The sequence below is a fragment of the Loxodonta africana genome, chromosome 21, assembly GCF_030014295.1.
Source record: "Loxodonta africana isolate mLoxAfr1 chromosome 21, mLoxAfr1.hap2, whole genome shotgun sequence".
Lineage (NCBI taxonomy): Eukaryota > Metazoa > Chordata > Mammalia > Proboscidea > Elephantidae > Loxodonta > Loxodonta africana.
In genome coordinates this window covers 128,410-146,314 of record NC_087362.1, presented here as the reverse complement: position 1 = coordinate 146,314, position 17,905 = coordinate 128,410, and the positions used below count along the sequence as shown (strand labels likewise).

The following is a 17,905-nucleotide window of genomic DNA, read 5'->3' as shown; positions in this document are numbered from 1 at the left end:
AACTTCTAAAATCACATCTAGAAAAGGAACAAAAGAGGTTGGTCTTTAAAACATGTCTGAGTGCTCTCACACTGGTGACAATTACAGTAAGTCAGAGTCTTACTTTAGGGCCATCCATAATCATCTACCTTACCGGGTCATGGGGATCATTATTGAGTTAATATACAAAGCATTTAGAGTTAATACACAAAGCATTTATGACTCTGTCCTGCACATAGCAAGCTTGTAAGTGTTAAAAAAAAAAAAAACTATCATTATTTTACTACCTTTATTTTCTTATTTTCACCTGGACCAATGAAAATTTTATCATGGGCCAGTGCCTGTCCACAGTCTAGATTTGAAAACCAATAGACCAGATAACCAATTTTTCCCCTCTCCAAATTCCTGTGGCAGTCTCTTCTTTAAAATTTAGTATTTAATTATGTATTGTCTTTTCTGGTAATATCCGTTTATATCTCAAGTGATTTTAAAGCTCTTAAATAGTAGAGACCTAATCTGGTACTGCTTTACTATCCACCATCCAGCTCACATGAGAGTCTTGGCCTCGCAGAAGAGCAAAAAATCCTTGTTGGGTGACAGGCTTGTGTTATGTGCTCCAAATGTGTGCTCCAATTTCCCAAAGAACCCATGGGGACAGCCCTGGCTTGCAAAGACTGGCAAGTTCTCCTAATCCAACACTTGGGAATGTATTCAACAACAGCAACGACATAAACAAAAACCATTAACACTTATGCAGCACTTATTACATGCCAGTCACTGCTAAGTACTTTCTATACATTCACTCATTTAATTCTCACAGCACCTAATGAGTACAAGTATTATTATGACCATATTACAAACGAGGAAACTGAAGCACTGGGAGGTTAACTTGCCCAAGGTTGCACAGACGTAAGTGGCAGCGCCTGGACGCACACCCAGGCAGCCTGGTTCTAGAGTCTACGCATTAAATTACAGAATCAGGCTGCCTCTGAGGCCAGAGTCCAGACACCTGCTGGCAGAAGATGAGTGCTGAATTCTCCTTTGCTAAAGGTTTAGCAACTAGGCAGCATAACCCACCTTTACTGAATTTCCGGGCTCAGAGGTAACTTGGGCTTTCGATGTGATGCGGCAGCAGATTATACCATCCCCAATGGGACACCATAATTATATCCTACTAGGTAAATTCTCAAACAGGATTTTGATATTATCTTACCGAAGCAGTTCATCCTGGGTTTCAATCAAACGTTGCCTTTTCTTTTCGATACCTGAAATCACCTGATATAATAATGCCTTTGTTAAATTAATTTTGTAAATATTTGAGCTCTGCCATGTGCAAGACATTGTGCCAGGTATTGAAAATAGAGTGGAGAACAAGACAGACCCAATTCTTACCATCAAGAAACTCTGGTCTAGTAGGGAAGACAGTTACTACATACAAACAGCGTGTATTACAAAGTGCTATAAAGGAAACGAATAGTGGGGCATCTACCTCACGGCTGCTCTGGAGGTTTTACTAGGCCCTCTGAGCTCAGGAGTTTAGATTTTATCTAGGTGTCCTGGGAAAACAATGAAGCAGGGGAATGTTTTGGTCCTCTCCCAAAAAGAACATTTTAATAAGAACATTTCAGTACAACAGATTTTATTATCTCAGCCATCACGTTCAGTGACTACCTAATATTCCACTGCCAGACATTCAGACTGTTCCCACTACTTAAAAGCAACGTAGAAATGACCAGTAAGAGCTTAAAACTGAAGAAACAAAGGCTTGTAATCACTGGAAGAAAAATGTATACCTCTCAAATCCACTTCTATTGTAAATGCAGAAGGAGTGGTCTCTCACTCTGGGATTCATGCCGGTTTAGGGCTAGGATCCTGAGGTCACTTGTCCAAAGCTCCTCATTTTACAGATGAGGAAGGTGCTTGTTTCCCACACCTACAGGTGGGATTTTTCAAGGCGGTGCGACACCGAGGTAGCAGCACCAGGACTAGAAATGAAGTCTCCTGACCATTAACCCAGTATTTTTCCTGGGCCATCCTTTGACTTGAGACAATTTTCTAGGAAGTTTTGCTTTTTGACATTCACAGAAACAATAAATATGCATTATTTTATACTTTTTTTATATAAGTGGTCACTTTTAGCCACTTTTAGCTTAACTTTGCAACAAAAAAAGTCTTGAATTTCTCGTCTTTGATTATAAAAACAATTATTTTGACATTTGAGCAGCCTTAGGAAACAAAGATGACTAGGGTCCCCATTCCTTAGCTTGCATTAACAGCACTCACCAGATCAAATAAAAACCTAACTAAAAAAGAAAAAAAACCTTATACGGGGAAGAACGACACAATGCTTGGGAGGCGCTAAGCTGTTGTTAAAGGTGTTAAACTTTGGAAATGGTAATGGTGATGGCTGAAAAACGTGAAGAGTGTAATTAACATCACAGAAAGGTACATGTGAAGACTGCTGAAATGGCAAACGTTACCTATACACATACCTGTCGTGGATTGAATTATGTCCCCAAAAATGTGTGTATCAATTTGGCTGGGCCATGATTCCCAGGATTGTGTGGTTGTCCTCCATTTTTTTATTGTAATTTTATGTTAAAGAGGATTAGGGTAGAATTTTAACACCCTTATCAAGGTCACATCCCTGACCCAGTGTAAAGGGAGTTTCCCTGGAGTGTGACCTGCACCACCTTTTATCTCACAAGAAATGAAAAGGAAGGGAAACAAGCAGAAAGGGAGGACCCCATACCACCAAGAAAGCAGTGCTGGAAGCAGAGCACATCCTTTGGACGCGGCGCCCCTGCGCAGAGAAGCTCCTGGTCTGGGGGAAGACTGATGAGGAGGCCGACAGAGAAGCCTTCCCCTTGGGCTAATGCCCTGAATTTGGACTTTTAGCCTACTCTACTGTGAGGAAATAAACATTTAGAGTCATCCACTTGTGGTATTTCTGTTACAGCAGCACCAAATGACTAAGGCAATACCACAATTAAAAACAAACAAAAAAACCTTATACAAACTCTGAAGGCCAAAACCCACAGTTACATCTTTACTTAATTCTATATATTTTAGTATCGTACAACTGTATGTCTTTAATCACGTAAGTTATTTACCTTAGCATTCTTCCTTTTAAGATTTTTCACCATCTGGACTTCTTTAATCTACACAAAACCAAAAATAAATATTTGCATGCATTTTTCAAAATTACATACACATACAACTTTTATTTTTAACATACATCATACTTAGTTAAAAACCAAACCAAAACCCACTGCCGTCGAGTCGATTCCGACTCACAGCGACTCTATAGGACAGAGTAGAACTGCCCCGTAGGGTTTCCAAACAGTGCCTGATGGATTCGAACTGCCAATCTTTTGGTCAGCAGCCGTAGCCCTCAACCACTACGCCACCAGGGTTTCCAAGTTAAAAACAGCATAGTGTAATACAGGTGGTTCTAACGAGATCATTACCATTTCGCCAGCAAATGCAAGCTTTTCTAAGACAAAAGTATGTTGCCTCAGGATTAGTAATAAAGAAAAAAAATTTAGAACAACAAATTTATGTCAATGAGTTTACCATTTTGATGAGTTCCTCTTTAATATTAGAATAAAATTTGTTGATGGCTTCCTTACACACTCTAGATTCTATTCTTTGTCTATGGAGGAGTAAAATAAAGATCAAATTAGGCATAATAAAGGATTTTGAAAAGTGCTTCAAATACACAAAATTTCACATATGCTATTTTAAATATTTAAAATGGCAATGCTCAGCCTGCAGCTCTTTCTGACGATTAAAACGTACTGGAAATGTCTCAGCAAAATAAATAAATAAATAAATAAATATATATATATATATATATATATATTCCCCAAAACCCTCTGGTATGTGACCATCTTCGCTCCCTGATACTGGCCACGTCCACGAGTGATACAAATCAATGTTGAAATGCTTACAAACAACCGATCTTTTCCTGCTGCCTGATCCAATTGACCAGCAAAACTTTATCTCCTCCCACCTTGCTTGTTACTTGTTTGGACTAATCACTGAGTAATCAGTCGGAAGTCAACTCTTCGATCCCTCAGAAACCCTAAAGCTGGCCCAAACAAAGAGACCGGTTCAGGCCCCTGTCCTCAGGCGCAAGAGGTCTAGGGCTCAGGAGCTGATTCTTGATGTCTACTTACTCCTGGATGGATGGCGGACACGCCGGGAATATGCAACAGCAGACAGTCCACAGGGCAGGTAGGGCCCTGCCTCTGCCTTGGCACAGCTGGACACTATAGTTACAAAAATATCCCTGTAGTTTAAAGTAACACGTCTCCCACTTAAGTGACAAGTAGTCAACCGGTGAATGATTAAACCAACTGTGGAACATCCACACCATAGAATACTGCTCAACAAGAAAAAAGGAACAGACAGTTGATAACCCAACAGCTTGGATGCATCGCCAGGAAATTATGCTGACCAAAAAAAAGCAATTCTAAAAGGTTCCATACTGTATTATTCCATTTCTATAATATTCTTAAAATTACAAAACAATAGAAAGGAAGAACAGATAAGTGGTTGCCAAGGGTTAAGGATGTTTACCTGTGTGGATCATAACAAACTATGGATAACATTGTGAAGAATGGAAATTCCAGAACACTTAATTGTGCTCATGAAGAACCTGTACATAGATGAGAGGCAGTTGTTCAGACAGAACAAGGGGATACTGAGTGGTTTAAAGTCAGGAAAGGTACATGTCAGGGTTGTATCCTTTCACCATACCTATTCAATGTGTATGTTGAGCCAATAATCTGAGAAGCTGGACTATATGAAGAAGAACAGGGCATCAGGATTGGAAGAAGGCTCATTAACAACCTGCGTTATGCAGATGACACAACCTTGCTTGCTGAAAGTGAAGAGGACTTGAAGCACTAATGAAGATCAAAGACTGCACTCTTCAGTGTGGACTACACCTCAACATAAAAAAAACAGAAATCCTCACAACTGGACCAATGAACAACATCGTGATAAACGGAGAAAAGACTTAAGTTGTCAAGGATTTCATTTTACTTGGATCCACAATCAGCACCCATTGAAGAAGCAGTCACGAAATCAAATGACATATTGCATTGGGTAAATCCGCTGCAAAGGACCTCTTTAAAGTGTCAAAAAGCAAAGATGTCATGTTGAAGACTGAAGTGCGCCTGATCCAAGCCATGGTATTTTCAATCGCATCATATGCATGTGAAAGCTGGACAATGAATAAGGAAGACCGAAGAAGAGTTGACGCCTTTGAATTGTAATGTTGGCGAAGAATACTGTATGTACCATGGACTGCCTAAAGAACGAACAAACCAGTCTTGGAAGAAGTACAACCAGAATGCTTCTTAGAAGCAAGGATGGCAAGACTGCGTCTTACATACGTCGGACATGTTGCCAGGAGGGGTCAGTCCCTGGAGAAGGCCATCATGCTTGTCAAAGCACAGGATCAGCAGAAAAGAGGAAGACCCTCAACGAGGTAGACTGACACAGTGGCTGCAACAATGAGCTCAAGCATAACAAGGATTGTAAGGATGGCTCAGGACTAGGCAGTGTTTCATTCTGTTGTGCACAGGGCTGCTATGAGTTGGAACTGACTCGACGGCACCTAACAACAAGGGTTAAGGATGGAATGCAAGAGGGGAATTTATAAAAACTTCAGTGTAGTTATGAAAAGGGGAACTCAAGGACATAAAGGAACTCTTCTGTATCTTGACTAGCTGTGGATATACAAACCTAAACATATGATCAAATTACAAAGAACGAACAAATCTGTCCTGGAAGAAGTGCAGCCAGAATGCTCCTTAGAGGCAAGGATGGCGAGACTGCGTCTTACATACCTTGGACATGTTGTCAGGAGGGATCAGCCCCAGAGAAGGACATCACGCTTGGCAGAGTACAGGGTCAGTGGAAAAGAGGAAGACCCTCAACAAGGTGGACTGACACAGTGGCTGCAACAATGAGCTCAAGCATAACAAAGACTGTAAGGATGGCGCAGGACCGGGCAGTGCTTTGTTCTGTTGTGCATAAGGTCACTATGAGTCGGAACTGACTCGACGGCACCTAACAACAAGTGGTATAGTGGTTAAGAGCTCAGCTGCTAACCAAAACGTGAGCAGTTCAAATCTACCACCCACTCCTTGGAAACCCTAGAGGGCAGTTCTACTGTATCCTATAATGTCCTGTAAGTCAGAATCAACTTGACAGCAAAAGGTTTGGTTTGGTACCTGCAAGCGCACGCATGCGCGCACGCGCACACACACACGAGTACAGGTAAAACAGGAAATCTAAATAAGATCAGTGGATTGTATCAATGTCAATATCCTGATTGACATATTGTACTATAACTTCGTGAGGTGTTACCACTAGGGGAAATTATCTAAAGGGTACACAAATGTCTCTGTATTTTTTCTTACAACTGCATACGAATCCACAATTATCTCAAAAATTTTAATTTAAAAAAGCATACAGATATAACTGATTCTAACACTGTCTTAGTCATCTAGTGTTGCCATTAACAGAAATACCACAAGTGGATGGCTTTAACAAAGAGAAATTTATTTTCACAGTCTAGTAGGTTGCAAGTCCAAATTCAGGGTCTCAGCTCCAGGGAAAGGCTTTCTCTCTCTGTCAGTTACGGAGAAAGATTCCTTGCCATCAGTCTTCCCCTAGTCGAGGAGCTCCTCAGGTGCAGGGACCCCAGGTCCTAAAGACGCGCTCTGCTCCTGGTGCTGCTTTCTTGGTGATGTGAGGTCCCCAACTCTCTGCATGCTTCCCTTTTGTTTTATCTCTTGAGAGATAAAAGGTGGTGCAGGCCACACCCCAGGGAAACCCCCTTTACCTTGTATCAGGGAGGTCATCCCACCCTAATCCCCTCAACACAAAATTACAATCAAAAATGGAGGACAACCACACATGGTCTAACCAAGTTGATACACAGATTTTTGGGGGGACATAATTCAATCCATGACAAACACACTGAATTAAAGAAAAAAATTCAAAAAAATCTATGAATGAAGAATTCCAGCTTTAATCCAATACGACTGATGTTTTTATGATACGGAAGATGGTCTTCCAAAGGCTGAGACTAGAGTACTATAGCTGCAAGCCAAGGAATGCCTGGGGCTACCAGAAGCTGTTGTTGTCGTTAGGTGCCATTCAGTTGATTCCAACTCACAGAGACCGGAAAGAACGAAACATTGCCTGGTCCTGCGCCACCTCTCACAATCGTTGCTATGTTTGAGCCCATTGTTGCAGCCACTGTGTCAATCTATCTCACTGAAGGTCTTCCTCTTTTCTGCTGACCCTCTACTTTACCAAGCACGATGCCTTTCTCCAGGGACTGTTCCCTCCTGACAACATGTCCAAAGTATGTGAGATGAAGTCTCACTATTCTTGCTTCTAATGAGAATTCTGGCTGTACTTCTTCCAGGACAAATTGGTTTGTTCTGTAAGTCCATGGCATATTCAATATTCTTTGACAACACCATAAATCAAGCCATTGATTCTTCGGTTTTCTTTATTCATTGTCCACTTTCACATTCATATGAGGTGACTGAAAACACCGTGGCTTGGGTCAGGCGCACCTTAGTTCTTAAAGTGACACCTTTACTTTTTAACACTTTAAAGAGACATTTTGCAGTAGATTTGCCCAATGCAATGCATCATTTGATTTCCTGACTGCTGCTGCCATGGGCATTTATTGTGGATCCAAGTAAAATGAAATCCTTGACAGCTTCAATTTTTTTCTCTGTGTATCATGATGCCACTTATTGGTCCAGTTGTGAGGATTTTTGTTTTCTTTATGTTGAGGTGTAAACCACATTGAAGGCTGTAGTCTTTGATCTTCATCAGTAAGTTCTTCAAGTCCTCTTCACTTGCAGCACGCAAGGCTGTATCATCTGCATAGCGCAGGTTATTAATGAGTCTTCCTCCAATCCTGATGCCCCGTTCTTCTTCATGAAGTCCAGCTTCTTGGATTATTTGCTCGGCATACAGATTGAATAAGTGTGGTCAACAGACACAACCCTGATGAAAAGAGGAGGAAAGGAAGGATCTGGAAGAAAGCATGGGCCTGCCAACACCCTTAATTTGGACTTCTGGCCTTCAGAACTGCATGGCAATAAATTTCTACTGATATAAAGCCAACGTGTTTGTGGGACTTTGTTACAGAGCCCTAGGAAACTAACACAGGTATGTTAAGAGAACTTTTACACCCATTTTAGCAGAAAACTGGCTCGGGAACATACAGTATAGATAAATAAAACAGACACTTCCCACAATAATGAGTTACCATGACAGGCTGGCTCTGTTCTGAAGCCAAGATCAATGCAGAGGAGATAGGAAAATGAAAAAAAAAAGGGGGGGGGGGCCGAGAAAGTTGTGGAAAAATCACTGAGGGGTGTTTAGAACTGGTCTGTGGTAGCTGTAGCCTGGGATGTAAAGGATGAAAACACAAGAAGAGCTGTTGATGCTGACTCCTGCTTTTCTTCCCCACCACCGATTCTTACCAACAGTGCCTCCCAACACCTGTAGCAACATGGATGGACCTCTACCCCTGTGTCCTCAAGAGTAAAGCAGGGCTGTACATGTGAGGGCTGGAAAAAAACAGGTAGAGTCGACTTACTCTGGGCAGTTGTTGCCTCATCCTTCCCTGCCCAACCCCCAGGTGCAGAGAATGATAATCTAAGGAGTCTATCTGCTGTTAATGCTACTTCTCTCTGGAGGGCAAAGGGTGAAGTCCTGATCTGACAGGCTATTTTGTGGGGTTAGTGATTAAGGCTTCCACCAAGGGCTCACTCACTTCCTCCCCTGAACTTATGGGACCTGACAAGGCCTGGGGTTTGGTCTTCACTTGTACCCACTGTCTGAAAGAGAAGCTGACAGCCTCAAGAGAAAATAAGCTCACAGGCTGAAACAACAAAACACTGGAGGAACACAACTAGCTCAGAATAAAAATGTATTAGTTTCGATCAGCAGAAGATATTTTTAGAATAGATGGCCCAGTAATTTGAATTCCGCTGAATAAAAATTCTAAGGGAAGATAGTAGCAGCATAAAACATGAACAAGAGACACAACAAAGAAACAAGCAGAAATATTAGATATTTAAAAAAAAAAAAAAAAGCTGTTATGGATTTAATTGTATCCCCCAAGAATGTGTGTCAACTTGGCCAGGCCATGATTCCTAATATTATGTGATTGTCCATCATTTTACCATCTGATGTGGTTTTACTATGTGTTGTAAATCCTACCTGTAAGATATTAATGAGGCAGGATTAGAGGCAATTATGTTAATAAGGCAGGGCTTAATCTATAAGATTAGGTTGTGTCTTGAGTCCATCTCTAAAAGAGCAGAGAGATGTGGGGACCTCATACCACCAAGAACGCAGCACCAAGAGCAGGGCATGTCCTTTGGACCCAGGGTTCCTGCACTGAGAAGCTCCTAGACCAGGCGAAGACTGATGACAAGGACCTTCCTCCAGAGCTGGCAGAGAAAGAAAAAGCCTTCCCCTAGAGCCAGCGCCCTGAATTCAGACCTTCTAGCTTACTAGGCTGTGAGAGTATATAATTTCTTTTTGTTAAAACTATCCGCTTGTGGTATTTCTGTTATAACAGCCCTATATAACTGATAACTAATACAACAGCTAGATAAAGAACTCAACAAATGAAATAAACAGCAGAGTGAATACATCTGCTATAAATAAGCAAACTTTCCAATTTCCAGATTGAGGAATTCTCCCAGAAGAACAAAGAAAGAGCTATCATTCAGATAAAGGTAGTCCCAGAAAAAAAGAAAGGAATAAAAACAGAACATACGAAAATATTTTTAATTCTTAGAATTAAAAAAAAAGAACCTTAGATTTAAAATGCCAGGCCCATTACAGTGATATTTATGGATATCAAAGACAAAATATTCTTTAATGCTTACAGAGAGAAAGAGGAGATCATATACAAAGATTAGACTGACATCAAATTTTCCAAAACCAACACTAGATGCAAAAACAAAGGGCAAAAGAGCAGTTTTCAAAATATTCAAGGATATAATTTAGAACCCAGAATATTATATCCAGCTAAACTGGCATTCACATTCAAGAGCAAGATTAAAATAAATGGAAGAGTTCAAAAGTTTTATAACATAAAGAACCACACTGAAAACAAGGTTTTAAATAAGGGAAGAGACATATCCAGAGAATGTTGCATGAAATACATGAAGTACAAGTGATGAAATACCTTAGTAAAGTTTGTTGTCTTAGGGGAAAAAAACAAACTACAGAGACAACACAAAAAAGGAGAAATTTCATCTATCTTGAACCAGAAATAAGTCTCTGCGGTGGTTAAGTGCTTGGCTGTTAACCGAACCCACCAGCTGTTCCAGGGGAGGAAGATGTGGCAGTCTGCTTCTGTAAAGATTACAATCTTGGAAACCCTATGGGCAGTTCTACTTTATCCTACAGGGTTGCTCTGAGTCAGAATTGACTCAATGGCAATGGGTTTGGTTTTTGGTTCAGACAATCTAAACATGATGGGGTTAAGGGTAGGGGTAAGGGAAAAGAGACCAGGGGATAACAGAGCATGCCAAAGTTCTAATCTTTTTACTGGGGAGTTATAAATACATGGTTTTTTGTTTAAAGTTATCTGACTCATAGTGACCCCGTGTGTGCAGAGGAGAGCTGCTCCATGGTGTTTTTGAGACTGTGATGTTTTGGAAGCAGATTGCCAGGCCTTTCTTCCCAGGGATCTCTGGGTGGGTTCAAACCGCCAAACTTTCAGCTAGTAGTTGAGCGCTTAACTGTTTACACCCCAGAGACTCCTTTTTATAAAGCTAGTAAGGCTTAAAAACATTAAAAAGTGGAAGAAAAAATCAAAGAGGTAGTAACAATGTATCAGTATACTATTCTAAATATACTGGAAATTACAATAGATGTAAATGGACTAAATTCAACAGCTACGTAATTATAAAGTGTTCCATCCACAAGACAGAGGAATTTGAAACATGATGTTTCTAATAGCCTCAAAATATACATAGCAAAAACTGACAGACATACCAGGAAAAACTGATTACTGATTATACACGGATTCAATAGTCAGAGATTCCACAAAGATCATACGCTAGGCTGTAAAGCAAGTCTCAAAATTAAAAAAAAAAAAAGGTATCACCAGACCATGATTTGATTACAACATATTTAAGATGGAAGGTTAACACAAAAATATGAATTAAAAATCACGTTTGGACATTTAAAGACACGATGCTAAATCACTCAGGATTAGAGAAAATATTACAAGAAAATGTACAAAATACCTAAAATTGAATGTCAATGAAAATATTACATATCAAAAACTGTGATATGCAAAAGTGGTGCTTCAAGGGAAATTTATTAGGTACATATATCACAATAACAAAATACTTACTTATACTCTGAGAGGGTTTTCTCAAATGCAGACAAAACAACATCTAACTCCATGATGTCACTGGTTTTCCTTCCTTCTAGACACCAAATAAATGCACTGTCGGAAATATCACTATCTAGAACATTAAAAAAAATCATTTTTACTTAGATTATTCATAATTTGGTTCTGGTCCAGGGCTCTGAAAGCCTAAAGCACTCCCACCAAATTGCTAAAGACAGCTATAGCCGAAGAAACGTGAGGAAACACACTTTCTTCTTCCCATCCCAGTACACAGTCTCACAAGCTCCCATCTTCTGTCACTCACTGCTGTTTCCTTGGTTTCCTATCATCCTTGCTGAAGCAGCCCAAAACATGCTGCGTTTTGGTTACCTGGCTGTGCCTTTATTTAGTAGCCTGCTGTTGCTCAATACTAGGACTGGTGATACAGTTCTTCTCCTTTAACTGTATTTTCTGAATTCTAACCTATCTGGTAGGCCACTTCTAGAATGCATCACAATTACTCGATACATTAATTTAAATAGTTAAGATAATATATGGAAATACACTGGACCTCGGTTCTGCTTTGAGCTTCTTTACTTACTAGTCGTAAGATCTCAGGTAGATCATTTACTTAACCTTCAAGAGCCCCAGCTTCCTCACAGGTAAAACGGAAGGGGGAAAAAAAAAAAACCATGTTAAAATCTACCTTTTATGTTTGCTGTGGGACTCGAGCAATAAAATACCTGTGAATGCATGTCCCAAAACAATAAATTACTATACATTTGTAAGGTGCTATTATCGGTCAATTTCTGGTTAACACCTAAATTATCTTTTGTATGTTAACTAAAAGCACTGGTAGTATAGCCCACTCTTCCCACAACTAATTTCTCATTTAATACCTCAAAACTGATGAGCATACTGATTGAGACTTCATCTCCAAATCACACTGACCTGAACTCGATTCAGGGCTGTTAATGACAGCCACAAATTCTCTGCCACTTGTATTTCCCTTCCTTTTCAATCTTGGCTGGCCCTGTGACTGGCTTGACCAGCAGAATGTGACAGAGTGATGTTGTACAATTTCCAAGGCCAGGACTCAAGAGATCTGCAGCTTCTGTTTTTTGCCTCCTTAAATGCTCGCTCTTAGAACTGAGCTGTCAAGTGAAATTCTGACTCTCGAACCATAAGGAAGACCAACCCAGCCACATGGAGAAAAAAAGAGGTCACGTAGAGGTGCACCAAGGAATCAGACATATGAATGGAGCTTTTTCAGACCTTCCACCCCAGCTCAGCCATCAACTGAATGCAGCCCAATGAGTAGAATCCAAATTGTAAACCAATAAACTGGTAGCTATTTTAATTCAGTGACAAATAATAAATATTTTTGGCTTCGTGGGCCAACTAGTCAACTTTGCCATTTAAGCACAAAAGCAGCCATACGCAATATGTAAAAAATGAATGTAGCCGTGTCCCAACTTTCAAAGAGGTGACGAGCTAAAATTGGGCAAATTGGACTGCACACCAGTTTTCTGACCTCTATTTTAAATCACTAGATTTTGAGGTGGTTTATCATGCATCGATTGTTACCTAAAACATGGCTGAGCTCATTTAAGGCTGTGCAACTTCAAACAAGAATTTTGATCTAAGTCTCAGTTTCCTCGTCTGTAAAAATAATAGTATTTACACCTCATAGATTTATTAAAAGAATTAAAGAGAGAATGATATTAAACACTTCATACAATGACTGCCATGTAGTAAACACTCCAATGTTGTTTCTGCTACCAGCAATTTGTGAAACAGAAATGTAGAAACAGTAGTTAGCAAGGTCTGAAACTACTTGGAAGAGGCATGAGAATTCTGGATGATGGTAAGTGCCTATGTCTTGATAAGGGTTTCAGTTACACAGGTGTTCACCTTTCCCAACACTCAACAAATATACACCTTAGAGCTGGGTACTTCATTGTATGTAAAATGTACAGACTATATACAAGCACTGAAGTCCAGTTAGTGATGTGCATGTTGTATTACTTCAGAGAAAAGCATACTGATGTCTCCAACTTATGTTAAAATGCACCAGACGTTAAAATGGATAATGGAGGGTTAGGTAGGTGATAAAGCAAGTATAATAAAATGTTAACAGTGAAATCTAGGTGGTGGGTATACTGTACTGTTCACTGTAAAATTGTTTCACCTTTGCTGTATGTTGAAAATTTTCATGATATAACATTGGAAAAAAATAAAGTTACTCCAAAGTCACACATTCCTAATTTTTAGAAACACCAATTTTATATACTTACGACTTATGTTAAGATAAAGGTTTTTATTTAAAAAAAAAAAAATGAAATTCCTGAATCAATAACATAGTATAAAGCACAATTCTGTACCTGAGTCTACATCTTTACTTCTTGATTTCTTCACTTTGCCATGAGACATCTTCCCCTTTTTCTGAATTTTCTACAAAAAAGCATAGATTTTAATTTGAGAAAATTTTTTTCTTAAAACATATAGATTAAGAATCTATTATGTCAATTAATATTTTAGCTATAATTCTTATTTGCTGTTGTTGTTGGGTGCCATAAAGTCGATTCCGACTCAAGTGACCCTATGTACAACAGAACGAAACACTGCCAGGTCCTGTTCCATCCTCACAATTATTGTTATGCTTGATGCCAATGTTGTAGCCACTGTGTCAACCCATCCCGTTGAGGGTCTTCCTCTTCTTCACTGACCCTCTACAATGACCCTCTACTTTACCAAGCATGATGTCCTTCTCCAGGGAATGGTCCCTCCTGGTCCAAAGTGTGTGAGACAAAGTCATGCCATCCTTGCTTCTAAGGAGCATTCTGGCTGTACTTCTTCCAAGACAGATTCATTCATTCTTCTGGAAGTCCATGGTATACTGAATGTTCTTCACCAACACCATAATTCAAAGGCATCAGTTTTTCTTTGGTCTTTATTCATTGTCCAATGTTCAAGTGCATATGAGGTGACTGAAAATTCAATAGCTTTGGTCATGTGCTCCTTAGTCGTTAAAGCGACCATCTTTGCTTTCGACACCATAAAGCGGTCTTTTGCAGCAGATTTGTCCGATGCGATGCATCATTCGATTTCTTCATTGCTGCTTCCGTGGACTTTTACTGTGGATCCAAGTAAAATGAAATCCTTGACAACTTCAATCTTGTCTCCATTTACCATAATGTTGCTTACTGGTCCAGGTGCGAGAATTTTTGTTTTCTTTAAGATGTAATCCACACTGAAGGCTGTAGTCTTTGATCTTCATTGGTAAGTGCCTCAAGTCCTCATCACTTTCAGCAAGCAATGTTGCGTCATCTGCAGGTTGCTAATGACTCTTTCTCCAATCCTGATGCCATGTTCTTCACCATATAGTCCAGTTTCTCTATTTGCTCAGCATACAGACTAAGTATGGTGAAAGGATACAACCCTGACATATACCTTTCCTGACTTTAAACCACTCAGTATCCCCGTGTTCTGTTCAAATGACTGTCTCTTGGTCTATGCACAGGTTCAGCATGAGCACAATTCAGTGTTCGGAAATTCCCATTCTTTGTAATGTCCTCCATAATTCGTTATGGTCCATACAGTCGAATGCCCTTGTATAGTCACTAAAACACAGGTAAACATCTTTCTGGTATTCTTTGCTTTCATCCAAGATCCACCTGACATTAGCAATAATATCCCTTGTTCCACGATCTCTTCTGCATTCAGCTTAAATTTCTGGCAGTTCCCTGTTGATGTACTGTTGCAACCGTTTTTGAAATGATCTTCAACAAGATTTTACTTGTGTATAATATTAACAATATTGTTCAATAATTCCCATTCTGCTGATTGCCTTTCTTTGGAATGGACACAAATATGGATTTCCTCCAATCAGTTGTTCAGGTAGCTATCTTCCAAATTTCTTGGCATAGCCAAGTGAGCACTTTGAGCACTGCATCTGTTTGCTGAAAGATCTCAATTGGTATTCTATTTCTGGAACCTTGTTTTTCACCAATTCCTTCAGTAGAGGTTGGAATTCTTCCTTAGCACCATCAGTTCTCGATCATATGTTACCTCCTGAAATGGATGAACGTCAACCAAATCTCTTTGGTACAGTGACTCTGTGTATCCCTTTCATCTTCTTTTGATGGTTCCTGTGTCATTTAATATTTACCCCACAGAATCCTTCAATATTGCAAATCGAGGTTTAAATTTTCCTTCAGTTCTTTCAGCTTGAGAAATGCTTAGTGTGTTCTTCCCTTTTGGCTTTCTAACTCTAGGTCTTTGCACATTCCATTATAATACTTCATTTTGTCTTCTGAAGCTGCCCTTTGAAATCTTCTGTTCAGCTTTTACTGTTTCTTCCTTTCACTTTAGCTACTCTACATTCAAGAGCAAGTTTCAGAGGCTCTTCTGACATTCATTTTTGTCTTTTCTTTCTTTCATGTCTTTTTAATGACATTTTGCTTTCTTCATGTATGATGTAGTTGATGTCATCCCACAACTCATCTGGTCTTCAGTGACTAGTGTTCAACACATCAAATTTAATCTCAAGATGATCTCTAAATTCAGGTTGGATATACCTGTCGTGGGCCAAATTGTGTACCCCCAAAATATCTGTCAACTTGGTTAGGTCACGATTCCCAGTACAGTCTGATCATTCACCATTTCATCACCTGATGTGATTTTCCTATGTGTTGTAAATCCCACCTCTGATATTGATGAGGCAAGATAGATGGCAATTACGTTAATGAGGTAGGACTCCATCTACAACACTGGATTGCGTCTTGAACCAATCTCTTTTGAGATAAAAAAAAAAGAGAGAAAGGAGCAGAGAGACAAGGGACCTCTTACCACCAAGAACGCAGTGCCAGGAGCAGAGCGTATCCCTTGGACCCGGGGTTGCTGAGCAGAGAAGCTCCTAGTCCAGGGGAGACTGATGACAAGGACCTTCCTCCAGAGACAACAGAGAGAAAAAGCATTCCCCTAAATCTGGTGCCCTGAATTCAGACTTCCAGCCTACTGGAATGTGAGAGAATAAACTCCTGTTTGTTAAAACCATCTGCTTGTGGTATTTCTCTTACAGCAGCACTAGATAACTAAGACAATACCCAAGGTCTTATTTTGGCTCTCATGGACTTGTTTTAATTTTCTTCAGCTTCTAGTTGAATTTGCATATGAGCAGTTGATGGTCTGCTCCACAGTCGGCCCCTGGTCTTGTTCTACTGATGATGTTGAGTTTTCCATCTCCTCCTTCATATAGTCTGAGTCCTGTGTATTCCATCTGGCGAGGTCCACATGTATAGTTGCCATTTATGTTGGTGAAAAAAGGTTATCTGCGATAAAGAAGTCAGTGGTCTTTCAAAATTCTATCATGCACTCTCCACCATCGTTTCTATCAACATATTGTCCAACTACTATTCCTTCTTTATTTTCAACTTTCGCCTTCCGATCACCAGTAATTATCAATGAATCGTGATTGTACATTTGATCAACTTCAGACTGCAGAAGATCGTAAAAACTTCAATTTTCTCATCTTTGGCATTAGTGGTTGGTGTGTAAACTTGAGTAACAGTTGAATTAACTGGTCTTTCTTGTAGGCCTAGGGATATTATCCTATCACTGACAGCATATTTCAGGATAGATCTTGAAATGTTCTATTTGAGAATGAATGTAACGTCACTCCTCTTCATTATGTCATTCCTGGCACAGTATACCATATGACTGTCCAGTTCAAAATGGCCAATACCAGTCCATTTCAGTTCACGAATGCCTAAGATATCAATATTTATGCATTCCACTTCATTTCTGACAATTTCCAATTTCCCTAGATTCATACTTTGTACATTCCACGTTCCTATTATTAATGGATGTTTGTAGCTGTTTCTTCTCATTTTGAGTTGTGCCATATCAGCAAATGAAGGTCCCGAAAGCTTGACTCCATCCACGTTATTAAGGTAGACTCTACTTTGAGGAGGTAGCTCTTCCCCAGTTGGATTTTTCTCGTGCCTTCCAATTTAAGGGTCTCATCTTTGGGCACTATATCAGACAACGTTCCACGGCTATCCATAACATTTTCAATGGCTAGTTTTTTTCAAAAGTAGACCACCAGGTCCTTCTTCCTAGTCTGTCTTAGTCTAGAAGCTCAACTCAAACCTGTCCACCATGGGTGACCTTGCTGGTATTTGAAATACTAGCGGCATAGCTTCCAGCATCACAGCAACACGCAAGCCACCACAGTATGACAAACTTGACAGACATGTGGGGAATTCTCATTTAGTTCTAAATTAATGTATTAGTTGAATTATGCAAAGGAATCATCTAAATTAAACATAAGAAAACACTGTGAAAATTAAATAACTTTGTTATATAAAAAATAAACAAAACTTTCAGTCAACTTAAAAAATTCTCGTTTGGGAGGAAGCTGAACTTTTATTATTGAAGCTCAAATTTCTCCTTTCAGGAACGATGAAGGAACAGCTTTTAGACTTGTTCTCTTGCCATAAACAACCCTAAAAC

General features: G+C 39.7%; 1 protein-coding gene across 6 annotated transcripts in view; it reads right to left on the bottom strand.

Moving 5' to 3' along the window:
* Positions 1-17,905, bottom strand: part of CENPU (centromere protein U) — a 71,743-nt gene that overhangs the window by 20,521 nt on the left and 33,317 nt on the right. For 5 of the 6 annotated variants that reach the window (XM_003415859.4, XM_023555015.2, XM_023555014.2 and 2 more), the window contains 5 exons: positions 13,774-13,843; positions 11,411-11,525; positions 3,556-3,634; positions 3,093-3,140; positions 1,193-1,254 (listed from right to left, as the gene is read on the bottom strand). In XM_003415859.4, coding sequence (XP_003415907.1) covers positions 1,193-1,254; positions 3,093-3,140; positions 3,556-3,634; positions 11,411-11,525; positions 13,774-13,843 — 374 coding nt within the window. The remainder of the gene's footprint in view (positions 1-1,192; positions 1,255-3,092; positions 3,141-3,555; positions 3,635-11,410; positions 11,526-13,773; positions 13,844-17,905) is intronic. The other variant, XM_023555013.2, reaches the window with a different exon arrangement.